Source organism: Podarcis gaigeae (genome assembly GCF_964106915.1).
Source record: "Podarcis gaigeae genome assembly, chromosome: 14".
Lineage (NCBI taxonomy): Eukaryota > Metazoa > Chordata > Lepidosauria > Squamata > Lacertidae > Podarcis > Podarcis gaigeae.
This window is the reverse complement of record NC_139690.1, coordinates 42,769,495-42,782,081: the sequence shown is the minus strand read 5'-3', so window position 1 is coordinate 42,782,081 and position 12,587 is coordinate 42,769,495. Positions and strand designations below refer to the sequence as shown.

Below are 12,587 nucleotides of genomic sequence, written 5' to 3'. Positions count from 1 at the left end.
GCGCCAAGACAGGATATTTTCACCTCATTGTTGCCAGACAGTAAGTGAAACCTTTCTGGCTAAATTTCTCTCCCCCTTAGCATTACATCTCTGCCGTTCTGAATTCAACTATGCCATTATTTTACTTTGAATATAGACTAGAAATCTGTCTTTGCATAGACAGCCATAAAACGAAAAGTGCTGTAGATATGCCCATACTAAATAAAATTCCTGCCACCTTTTTCGGGTTGAGTAGGAAGCAATCTCTGTTTACACTGTGCATTCACAGAGCTGGGAGTAAAAACAGTTGATCTCTCAAGAATTGGAATGAAGTGCCAACAGAAGAAATCCATCTTTCATGTTAGCCTTGTATAGTGAGAGAAGTTCCACCTCAGTGGTCTGTGGAAAACTCATTTTTTTTTTATTGAAAACTTGAGAAAGGTTGTGTAGGAGAGGCAAGCGACCAGTTTCATTCATGACTGGAAATACTATTCCCCCCTGCAAACAAGAGCGGTTCTGTTGTTGGGGGGGGGGGGGGTGAGTCCTTAGCATTCAAAGGTCACTTCTATCTACATAATTTTATCTCCAGCATTTAAACATGGATGATTGGATTTCCTTTCACAATCAGTTAGGCAATGAAATTTCTTATTTCATGGCTCTCAGATGAATTTTTCAGCTGGATTACATTTGATCAATGTCCTATTCTGGGTGCCTGCTTTCTTCATCTCGGAGCAAAAACATACTTGTGTGTGCATGTGTATTAAATCAGAGAGTAAGTTGAGATGATAACTTTTATTGGGTTGCCTTGGTTCGGCAAAACCATGAGCCCTGGAGCTTCACAGAGTGGTTGCCGTGAAAGGACTCCTATAAATTGTCATTAAGTTGGTCTCAGACTTCAAGATGCCTTTCCTGAGTGCTTTTTTGCTGTCGCGCAAGGTTTTTTGTACTAAAGTTTGATTTTCCTTATGAGATGCTTAAAGCAGCATTTTGCCATTTACAGTGTGTGCAAAGTGCTTGGCTCACTTTCTCTTTAACTCTTCTGAGAAGGCTTGTAAGGAAACCATTTTGGAGAGCAAACCTTTGCCACACTGCAAGGAAGAGTGTGCAGCTGAAGTCGGTGCAGAGCAGGAGGAAGGAGCAAATGTTCCTAAGCTTCTAGATTCCTTTGTGGACCTTCCTTTACCTAAATAGAGAAAACAGCATTGTACGTTTTGTGTGTGTGTGTGTGTGTCTCAGTGACTTCAGATCTCAGATTTATGTTTATTATTGCTGGATCAGCTCAAAGGTCCTTCCAGGTATTTATGGGACAGACAAAAGAAAGCAGAGTGTGTAGTTAAACTATGAACCTTGCTCTCACAAAGTTGTGCTGTAACCCTGGATGCCTTTAAAAGAGGATTAGACAAATTCATAGATGATAAGGTTATCAGTAGCTACCAGCCTGAGGACCAGGACATTTGCAGGGAAACCAAAATGCTTGTTTACCAAGCTATTGTACTACCAACCTTACTATATGCTTGTGAAACATGGACCACTTATAAACGCCATCTCCAGCTCCTTGAAAGATTCCATCACCGGTGTCTCCGAAAAATTTTACACATCACTTGGGAAGACAAGCGAACTAATATCAGTGTACTGGAAGAAGTAAAGATCACCAGTGTTGAAGCAATGATTCTTCAACATCAACTTCGTTGGACTGGTCATGTTGTGCAGATGCCTGATGATCGTCTTCCAAAGCAACTAATAATAATAATAATAATAATAATAATAATAATAATTTATTATTTATACCCCGCCCATCTGGCTGGGCCTCCCCAGCCACTCTGGGCGGCTTCCAAAAGAGTATTAAAATACTATGATACATCAAACATTAAAAGCATCCCTAAACAGGGCTGCCTTCAGATGTCTTCTAAAAGTCTGGTAGTTGTTGTTCTCTTTTCCGAACTTAAAAATGGAAAGCGTAATGCTGGTGGTCAACAAAAGAGGTTCAAAGACTGTCTCAAGGCAAATCTAAAAAAATGTAGTATAAACACTGACAACTGGGAAACACTGGCCTGCGAGCGCTCCAATTGGAGAACAGCCTTTACCAAAGGTGTCATGGGCTTTGAAGACACTCAAACTCAGGGATGCAAGGGAGAAACGTGCTAAGAGGAAGGCACGCTTGGCAAATCCACACCGTGATCAACTCCCGCCTGGAAACCAATGTCCCCACTGTGAAAGGACGTGTGGATCCAGAATTGGCCTCCACAGTCACTTACGGACTCATTGTTAAAACCCTGTTTATGGAAGACAATCTTATTTGGCTAGGAGTGATCGCCAAAGAAGAAGAACCAGCCACCATGTTGATGCTCTTATCTCCACAGTCGGAGGCAGTAATTCTTCTGAATACCAGTTGCTGGAAACTGCAGGATTGGGAAGAGTGATCTTGCGCTCAAGTCTTGCTTGAGGGTTTCCCATCATGCATCTGGTTGGTCACCGTGAGAGCAGGGTGCTGGATGGGCCATTGGCCTGCATCAGCAGGGCTTTTGTTACACTCTTAGGCAATCTACACTCAAAGCATGCAATGTTGCTCTCTAGCAGCTGATATTCAAGCCATATACATCTTCTGAACTTGGGAATTCCATTCGCTTATCAAATCTGCTGATAGTCTTCTAATTTGTCTAATCCTCTTTTAAACAAACAAATAAACAAACAAAAAATGCTGAAGAGGTTATGACTGTGACCAACAAGAAATTGATAACGAGAAGAGTTTACAATAAAGTAGACAAAATATTATTACACTTGCAAAATGTACGTCCCAGCAAGGCTTACAGCGAGCCCTACAGTACAAAACATACTTCATTATTATATTATAATTATTGGTGCTATTTTTATTATCGTTGTGCCGAAGAAAGCTCTAAGCAGCTGAAACGTCAGCTGCTTAGAACATTCTTCAGTGCAATAATAATTCTTGTGCAGTACGGTTTGTCACTGTGAAATGTATACTTTGCAAGTGTAATTATATTTGTCAGTTGCTTAGAGCACCCTTCAGTAATTTTTGTGCTTTGTGGTTCACTGTAAGCCTTGCAAATATATTCATTATTTTGTCTATTTTATTGCGAACTCTTCTCATTTTCAGTACATTGTAGTTCATAGTGCTGTGCTCCTCACCGTTTTTTGTGGTTGCTGCCTAGAAGGGTGCCCTTGCATGTGACTTTGTAATGTAATCCCCTCTTAAAGATACTGAAGTCAGGGGTTCCCAGACTGTGGTCTGCAGACCCTTCAGAATTCAAATTGTAATACAATAAAATTCAATGTGCAAAACAAAGACGCAATAAAAATACAATTAAAAATAATAAACACTGGCACAGCACACTATAGTTTCTAGAACTGGCAGGGCGGAAAGAAAAGACGGTCAGCAATTTTGAAGTGGTCTGGGGGAGAAAATGTTTGGGGACCACTGATGTAAGTCAACAGGCATCACAGAAGCTTGTGCAATTTTTTAGCTAGGCAGCTTCTAAAATGAATCACTTTTTTGTTCTTACGGTTTTCTGAAGCAAATTACTTCCATTGTTTTAGGCCATCGAGACGGCCTTGGACTGCTTGAAGAGTGCGAACACAGAGCCATACTACCGGAGGCAGGCCTGGGAGGTGATCAAATGCTTCTTGGTGGCCATGATGAGCCTGGATGATAACAAGCATGCTTTGTACCAGCTTCTTGCCCATCCAAAGTAAGATTATTTTATGATGGCTTGCAAAATTAAGGTTGGCAGGCCACGCCTAGTTCTTGGGGGTTGCATTCTACAGAGGGTCGTCTCTTAAGTGAGTGTTACTCGGAGTAGACCCTTTGAAATTAATGGGCCAACATTAGTCATGCTCATTAATTTCAGTGGGTTCTGTTCTGAGTTGGAATAACATTGTACACAACCAAACAGGTTTGGTGGTTTGGGTGATTTGTAGTGTAACTGCGCAGCGTTAAGAAAGAAGGAAATAAATAGATGACAAACCTGGATGCAGAAAGCACACGGGTTGCTGATCCGACACACTGATCAGGGGGCAATACCCTGGTCCTTCTCAGGTTCATGGCTGGGTGTTGTGTCATGCTTGCCAGAGGGTGGTAAATGGATCCCTGGTATTTAGCTTGAATCACTGTTAAAAGGAAAGAATAAAGGTAAAGGTAAAGGTACCCCTGCCCGTACGGGCCAGTCTTGCCAGACTCTGGGGTTGGTGCGCCCATCTCACTCAAGAGGCCGGGGGCCAGCGCTGTCCGGAGACACTTCCGGGTCACGTGGCCAGCGTGACATCGCTGCTCTGGCGAGCCAGAGCCGCACACGGAAACGCCGTTTACCTTCCCGCTGGTAAGCGGTCCCTATTTATCTACTTGCACCCGGAGGTGCTTTCGAACTGCTAGGTTGGCAGGCGCTGGGACCGAACGACGGGAGCGCACCCCGCCGCAGGGATTCGAACCGCCGACCTTTCGATCGGCAAGCCCTAGGCGCTGAGGCTTTTACCCACAGCGCCACCTGCGTCCCTTCAAAAAGGAAGGAATAGACCCCCCTAATTCCCTGGAACTGATAACACTTGCCCATGGAGGACTTAAATGGCAGCCAGGGACAGTGGACATCTTGCAGTACATAGGAACCTATACCTTGTACTGTCTTCACTGACTGGCAGCAGCATTCCAGGGTTACAGGAAGTCTTTTGTCCTAGCCCTACCTGGAGATGCCAGGGAATGAACCTGGGGCCATCTGCATGCGAAACAGATGATCTCCAACTGAACTATGATACTGAACACTTTTCTTGCATTTTAGAACATTCAGAATGCTTCACATGCATTATTAGTTCAGTATTCCTTACAACAGCCTTATGGAAAGCTCAACAACACTGTCCCATTATTATTATAAATAAGGGACTGAGGCTGAGATATATTCCTTTGCCCAAGGCCATTTGCTGAGTTTGTGGTGGAGGCAAGATTTGGATGGGGGATTTCCTGGTTCAAAGCTCATTCTGTTAGGCACAGATAGCTTGCGCTATTAGTAAACAGATTGATGTTTTTTATTTAAAACCAGTTTCAGGCATTTAGATGATGCAGTAGACACTTTGATAGTAAATCCTCAGGATGAAATTAGCCTATCATGTAAGCTTGGTGCTCCCGTTAACCCTTTTGAGCTCTGGGTAAGTGAACACAAACTCTCTTGGCTGTATCCATACCATTTGGTTGAAAGCCTTGACATGTTTGCCATGGTTTTGAGAATCAGATTCAGGTGGCTAGCATCAGCTATGGCCTGATCCTGATCCTAAGCTATACTTCTCCTGATGCTGAGCTACAGTTCTACGATTCCACGATTCTATGAGCTGCATTTCCTCAGTGCGACCTTGTGGCACAGGACACATCGGATGTGGTTTCAGATGAGCTTCTCATCCCTCGATCAGAACAAAATGTTCTCTCTCAGTTAAAGTAAATCTGTAAAATTGTTGATTCGTTTTGCTTTTTGCAGCTTTACTGAGAAGTCGATTCCCAGCGTAATCATTTCCCATCGGTACAAAGCCCAGGACACACCTGCCCGTAAGACGTTTGAGCAGGCGTTGACAGGGGCGTTCATGTCGGCGGTGATCAAAGACTTGCGTCCCAGCGCTCTTCCATTTGTAGCCAGCTTAATTCGGCATTACACCATGGTGGCAGTTGCCCAGCAGTGCGGTAAGTAAATGTCGGGCCAGCCATCACCAACTTGGTGCCCTCCAGATGTTGGTGGACTATAGTTCCCATCAGCCCTAGCCAGAACAACCTCTGGAGGGCAGCAGGTTGGTGACTCTTTAACAAGAAGCCAAGAGTAAAAGCACCTCAGTTTTCTTTTCAGGCGAAGATATTCTTTTTCAGGTCATTGTGCACGTTGTTGATACCTGGTTTTAATTAGTTTCTGTGAATGGTGCCATTCACACTTTTGTATGCTGCCTGAAATTGTCATGATAAATGGCAGTTAAGAGGAATACAGTGGTACCTCCGGTTACAAACAGGATCCGTTCTGGAGGCCTGGCCGTTTCCCGAAAACTTCGTAACCAGAGGTGCCGTTCTGCGCACGCATGGGGTGCAATTGAGCACTTCTCCGCATTTGCGGAGCACATTTGAGCGCGTCTGTGCATGCGTGCGGCACACAGAGCGCTTCTGCACATGCGCGCGTGGCGAAAACCGGAAGTATACACTTCTGGGTTTGCCGTGGCCGTAACCCAAAGATTCTGTAACCTGGAGGTTACACAACACAAAGTATCACTGTACATAATTTTTTGGGTGAGTGGGGAGGTCTATGACCATAACAGTTTATGATATTTAGGTATGGTGTGGGGGAAGGAGATGGAGCGGACTCCTTCCCTGCATCTTTGCCATCAAAGAACTTGGGCTCACCCAATGAAACTGACTGCAGATTTGGGATGGGCAAGAAAAAGGACTTCTTTGCATCATGTGGGATTGATTTGTGGAATCCACTGCCACAAGATATGGCAGAGGCCAATGGCATCAATGGCTTTAAAAGGTATTTACCCAGCCTGGCAACAACTCTTGGCCACAATGGCTAAGTTGGGCCTCCGTGGTCATATGCAGTATACCTCTGGGCAGCAGTCGCCAATGCCTTCACTCATTCCTTGTGGGCTTCCTGGAAGCATTTGGTTATACCCGTGGTCCGGGGAGATCAGGACACTGAACCAGGTGGACCTTTGTTCTGACCCAGCAGGGCTGCTCTTTCCTTCTCATCTAATTGAAGCCTCCTTGTTTTCTGCTTCCTCCTCTTCCCTGCCTTACTATAAATCCCAGGTCCATTCTTGCTTCAGTGTTACCAGGTTGGAAGCCAGCCCAGCACGGCCATGTTCCACAGTGAAGAAAACGGATCCAAAGGCATGGATCCCTTGGTGCTTATCGATGCCATCGCCATCTGCATGGCGTACGAGGAGAAAGAGCTCTGCAAAATTGGAGAGGTGGCGCTAGCCGTGATATTTGATGTTGCCAGCATCATCCTGGGATCGAAGGAAAGGGTAACAAAGCTCACTTCCAACTTTGCAGATGCGATCTTGCTTTGAACAACCAAGCCCGTTGCTGACTGATGCACATTTGCTTGGTTCTTTCCTTAACCCTCTAGGCTTGCCAGCTTCCCTTATTCTCCTACATCGTGGAGCGGCTGTGCGCTTGTTGCTATGAACAAGCCTGGTATGCGAAGCTTGGGGGAGTGGTGTCCATCAAATTTCTCATGGAGCGGCTGCCTCTCATTTGGGTTCTCCAGAATCAACAGACTTTCCTCAAGGCGCTGCTGTTTGTCATGATGGACCTAACAGGAGAGGTATTTAAGACTCATATCAATTATAGGAAGCTGCTTGGACCAATGGTTGGTCCATCTAGTCCACTATTGCCTGCATTGATTGGTAGTAGCTCTCCATAGTATTTTTTCCCGGTGTACTTCCCGGTGGTGCTGGGGGTTGAGCCCTGGACCTTCAGCATGTAGAGCTCTATGAAAGAGTTTTGGTCCCTGTCCAGACAGCTTATCGCCTGCTTTTTTTCACCATTGCATTGAGCTTCTGTAATGATACTTCTCACTGAAAACTGGTGGAGAACTTGGAGGTTCTTACACAGATGCTTAATAGTTGTATGATTTTTACCATGAAGGACAGGGTAGATTCCATCTGGCTCGTTCTCAGTAGGCATTCACTGTGAGTGAAGTCAGCATCATTCCTGTTTCACAGGTGTGTTGTTGGGCCTGAAATTGCTTGACCATTGCTTGACTATGCAGGGATGTGATAGTGGCCCCCGTTTAACCCCAGTTAAGATATCAGACACGGGAACTTTCTTCTGTCTTGGGATCACATTTCTGTCTCTTACCTTCACCTCTTTTAAGGGGTATATTGCATTATTGTTAACCATGGTTAAAGGCTAAAAAGGAGTTGAAGTCAGCCTTAACCCGTGCCTTCAAAATCTGGTTAAATGGAAAGGTTGGTCAGCCTTTGTGTCCCTCATCAGGATTCAAAGAAGGTGAGAGGGAACGGTACTCCTGCAAGGAAAGAGATTTTACGAATCCAGATTAAAACGAGCATCGAATCCACTGCATGCGGACCTGCCTTTTTCTCTTTCAACTTTGTATGTGTAATTACTATTTTTGGTTGCGTGGAAAACTAGGGAAGCGTCCAGTTGCTAAATAGCAGTGTTTCAGTGTGACTAAACGTGGGGAAGAAAAACAGCATGGAATTGGATAAGCAAGACTTTTAAAGATAACTGAACTTCACTGAGTGAGGTTTTCTCATGTGCTCTGCATCCAGACACTTCCACTTTACTGATGAGGTGTGCTTTGACATCTCACCTTGGAAACATTAAACCACCAATTCATTCTGGCTTTGGAAATGTATCTGTGTAGCCAGCACAAGCTGCTATCATTGGCCCTCTGTCCAGCGCCAGTCTGACTCCCCTGCCTGGTGCTACTTCTGCCTGCCTGGCATGGCTGCTTCCTGCTTCTTTTGTCACTGCCTCCTCCTTCCCATGTGTTTATCCAGCAGCAGTGGGCAGTGGTGCTTATTAGTGGAGCCAGATTGGCGCTTGGCTCCATTCTGCAGGAGTGGCTGCCATGTTAAGATTTCTCAAGACGTCGTGCATATGTTGGGTATTGCATCTTGGTGAATTTAACATGGTAGCTGTGGCATAGAGCTGAGTACCAGCTTGGCTCCTGTAATAATAGCATCATGGGCACAATCTCCCATCATGATACGATGCCCGTGACAAATAACAGATGCTGGGCAAACGCAACTGCAGGCAGGAGGGGAACTGGGATTAATTGGCTGGTGGTGGCAGCAGCAAACAGCTGTGTTGCACCATGGCTCTGACAGTTTCAGGGATGGTGGTCCTGATGGCGATGGGCCCTTTGAGAAAGTGGGTGACCACACTGGCCCTCTGTGTAAAGTTTCCAATCCACGGTCAAGCAGGAATGTTCTTGCAAGCTGGTCACTTCACTGTTGAATTTGGTACTCCAGCGTTGCTCACTAGTTAGTGTTGGCAACACACTGACACTTCTGCAACCTGTATAGGTTTCGAACGGAGCAGTTGCTATGGCCAAAACCACCCTGGAACAGCTCCTGATCAGGTGCGCGACTCCTCTGAAAGATGAAGAGAAAACAGAAGACATCCTCTCGGCCCAGGAAAAGTCTTTCCATCACGTGACCCATGACCTGGTGCGAGAGGTGACCTCTCCAAACTCCACTGTAAGGAAGCAAGCGATGCACTCCTTGCAGGTGCTTGCCCAAGTCACGGGGAAAAGCGTCACTGTGATCATGGAGCCGCATAAAGAGGTGAGACAGCCTGTTAACGTTTAATTGTCTGTGACCTGATTGACACATGCAGCAGGCTGAGATAGCAGTGTGAACTATACCACTGCAATCTGCTGGTGAGGAGTCACATTTCACATCGCTTCTTTATTGGAAAAAAGACACAACTCTCTGGAAATAGAAAACGAGCACATTTATAATTTGTAAATAGTAAATCATCACCACCAGAATGGGGGAGACTGGCTTGGATTTTCTCGGTGTTTTGCTTTCAGGGACTTTTCACAAGAGAGCATTCAAACATGAAATCCCCACATTGCAGCTTTAAGGGTTGCAGTCTATTCTTCCAGTTCAGAATGCTGCCGCCTCATTCTGCTGTATTTTATTAAATATACCGTATTTTTCGCTCTATAACACGCACCCGACCATAACACGCACGTAGTTTTTAGAGGAGGAAAATCCGTAGGCATGCCACCCATAGGCATTCCCTCCATAACATGCACAGACATTTCCCCTTACTTTTTAGGAGAAAAAAAGTGAGTGTTATGGTGCAAAAAATACGGTATTTATTTTTTAACATTTACATATCACCACCTCCTCCAAAGAGCTCATTTTATCCTTTTAACAATCCTGGGAGGATTGTTGGGCTGAGAGGCTGTAATCATTTCACATAACAGGTTGTACATACGCAATGTTAAAGCTCTTTCATTACTGATCCTGTATTAATCTGTGTGATAACTCCCTGGAAAAGGTGATACGAGAACTCCAGCTGGGTAAGCATACCTCCTGAGTTCCCCAGCAAGACCTTGGCTGAGTTCAGGTCTCCCGAGTCCCATCTTGCCCATGAACTAAATATTCTCCATCGGGTGCTTATCTGAGCCTTCCTTGAATGAGCATTTGGCAGCACACATCATTTTTCCTTCCATATTTTATCCTCGCAACAACCTTGTGTGATAAGTAGGTTGAGAGATACCTATTGGCTCGATATTTCCAATTGAGCTCAATGTTTTAAATGGTTTTTAGATGTTTGTATTAGGTTTTATTTTTACTTGTATTCTTTATATTCACTGATGTGTTTGCTTCCCCAGGTGCCCTTGGAAGGAAGAGGGATATAAATGTCCTAAGTCTCTGTAGGGGTTTGAATGGCTCATCCACGGACACCTCTGGATGTTGTTGGTCTCAAACTCCCATCCGCCCCAGCCAGCATTGTTGGGGATGATGGAAGTTGTTAGTCAAACAGCATCTGGAGGTGTACAGATTCTCTAGCCCTGCTCTAACCACTCTGGCTTATTTTCTTTTCTTGAGATTTACATGGAATTTCTCTTTGCACTGCACATTCTGGGAATCCTCCCATGCGATTACTTTTCAGGCCTTGTTTTTCTTTGGACCAGTGTTCCATTCTGCATATCCACTTTGCTATATCCACTTTTGTGCTGTGTCTGATGATCTTGTGATAACAGGAATTTTGAAAGATTAAAATACTATGATTAGTGCACAAAGGATTAGTCATGATTTTGACCTTGTATGTCATGGAAGCAGCACAGAGGGTTATCTAATGATAGCAACCAGTGAGAGACTTTGCGGGTTTAATTGTGGATGGTTGTATTGAGGGAGTGATGTTTACTGTGTGTCCTGAATTTGGGTTTGATGATCCTGCATATAAGAAGAGTATGCGATGATTGAGGGAAAGAGAAAGGTGGCGTTTAGACTACACAAACCAAGACCCCTTTTCTGATGCTCTCTGCTATTTTCTAGGTCCTCCAAGACATGGTTCCTCCGAAAAAGCACTTACTTAGGCACCAACCTGCAAATGCCCAGATTGGTTTGATGGAGGGGAACACATTCTGCACCACACTTCAACCCAGACTTTTCACCATGGATCTAAATGTCGTAGAACACAAAGTGTTCTATACAGAGGTACTTCCCTTTGGTCTTTATGTTCACAAATTTTAAAACTAGTCTCCATGGGTTTATCCACGATGCAGTTTTGGGCTACCACCCTATGTACATACACTTGAGAGTAGCAGGATTATTTGGGGGGGGGGGAACCATAGTTCTTAAACAGTGCAAAACTGATACAAGTGAGAAGTGTAAGTATGCTTAGTAAATCTGTCATTCACCAGCTGTAATTAATTAATGTTACTATATTTAGACATTCATAATGTGCCCTTGCCAGAATGCTTTGGCTTTTCTTCCTGATGCCGCTATACTTGTTTATTTTGCGAAGTTTAAGTTGGTTTTTTAAAAAAAAATTCCTTTACAATAACCTCTTGTAAGGTGAAATGCATTTTTTAATGGGCAGACATTGTATATACCACATAGTTTTAAAAGAATTACGATGAGCAGCTCTGATCTGCTTTTTATATGGATCAGATGCAGATAGTTGAAATACCTTCACTGTGTTCTTTTTGACACCTGCTGAAGACATTCCTATTTAGACAAGGGCTACCCAGATGTTTAGAAAGGTGGGGTTTTTTTAGGAGTTTTGATTTGTTTTACTCTATTTTATTGCGGTTTGATCCTCCCGTGTGTTTTAAATTATAGTTGTAGATGTTTTAGTGATAATTTTGTTTTATATTTTCTCTAAACTGCTTTGACGTTTTGCTACACTCAAGCAGTATATAAAGTTTATAAAATAATAAATAAATAAAATTGGGACTATCAGACTGATCGATTGTTTGTAATAATGGTTCAAAATGGACAAAAAGGTAATGTGATGCAATATTTAAGTAAACAATTTGGAGCAGTTATGTAATTACAAGGCAGGGTGCATCAGTCTAGTCAATTAAAACAGTGAACAATGATGGGAAAAACCTTCCAAAATGCAACACCTTATTTTTTTTGTTAATGAAATGTGAATGGTTGTGTTTGGCTTCAAAGTGCCTTGTTAAAATGACAGGTAAACAATTTAAAGTGTGTTTAGAGCCCCGCTCCCTGGCTCAAAACAAGGAGTCAACTCTTTTCCATCTCCACTTCCAGCTGTTGAATTTATGTGAGGCTGAAGACTGTGCTTTGATGAAATTGCCCTGCTACAAGAGTCTTCCGTCATTGGTACCTCTTCGGATTGCAGCACTGAGTAAGTTTAATAAGACTTTGAATACGGGTGCTATATGCTGCATTGTATAGAAAGCACTAGGGTTGATGCTGTAGTGGGAAAAGGATGGGGCCCTGTACATATAAGGATGTCTGCAGTCTGCAGTAGCATCTGTAGCATAGTAGTAGGCTGAGCACCAACTTAACTATATAAACATACGTGGCTCCCTTAAACCACATCACACTGTTGGTTCACCTAGCTCAGAATTGTCTCCTCTGACTTTGTTTCTCGCTGATACACTTTTAAAAAC

General features: G+C 43.8%; 1 protein-coding gene across 5 annotated transcripts in view; it reads left to right on the top strand.

Annotated features, from left to right (window-relative positions):
* TRRAP (transformation/transcription domain associated protein) overlaps positions 1–12,587 on the top strand; it is a 163,684-nt gene that overhangs the window by 27,036 nt on the left and 124,061 nt on the right. For all 5 annotated transcript variants that reach the window (XM_083711195.1, XM_083711196.1, XM_083711193.1 and 2 more), the window contains exons 22-28: positions 3,535–3,686; positions 5,454–5,653; positions 6,761–6,978; positions 7,083–7,280; positions 9,010–9,270; positions 10,999–11,160; positions 12,223–12,319. In XM_083711195.1, the coding sequence (XP_083567321.1) occupies positions 3,535–3,686; positions 5,454–5,653; positions 6,761–6,978; positions 7,083–7,280; positions 9,010–9,270; positions 10,999–11,160; positions 12,223–12,319 (1,288 nt within the window). The remainder of the gene's footprint in view (positions 1–3,534; positions 3,687–5,453; positions 5,654–6,760; positions 6,979–7,082; positions 7,281–9,009; positions 9,271–10,998; positions 11,161–12,222; positions 12,320–12,587) is intronic.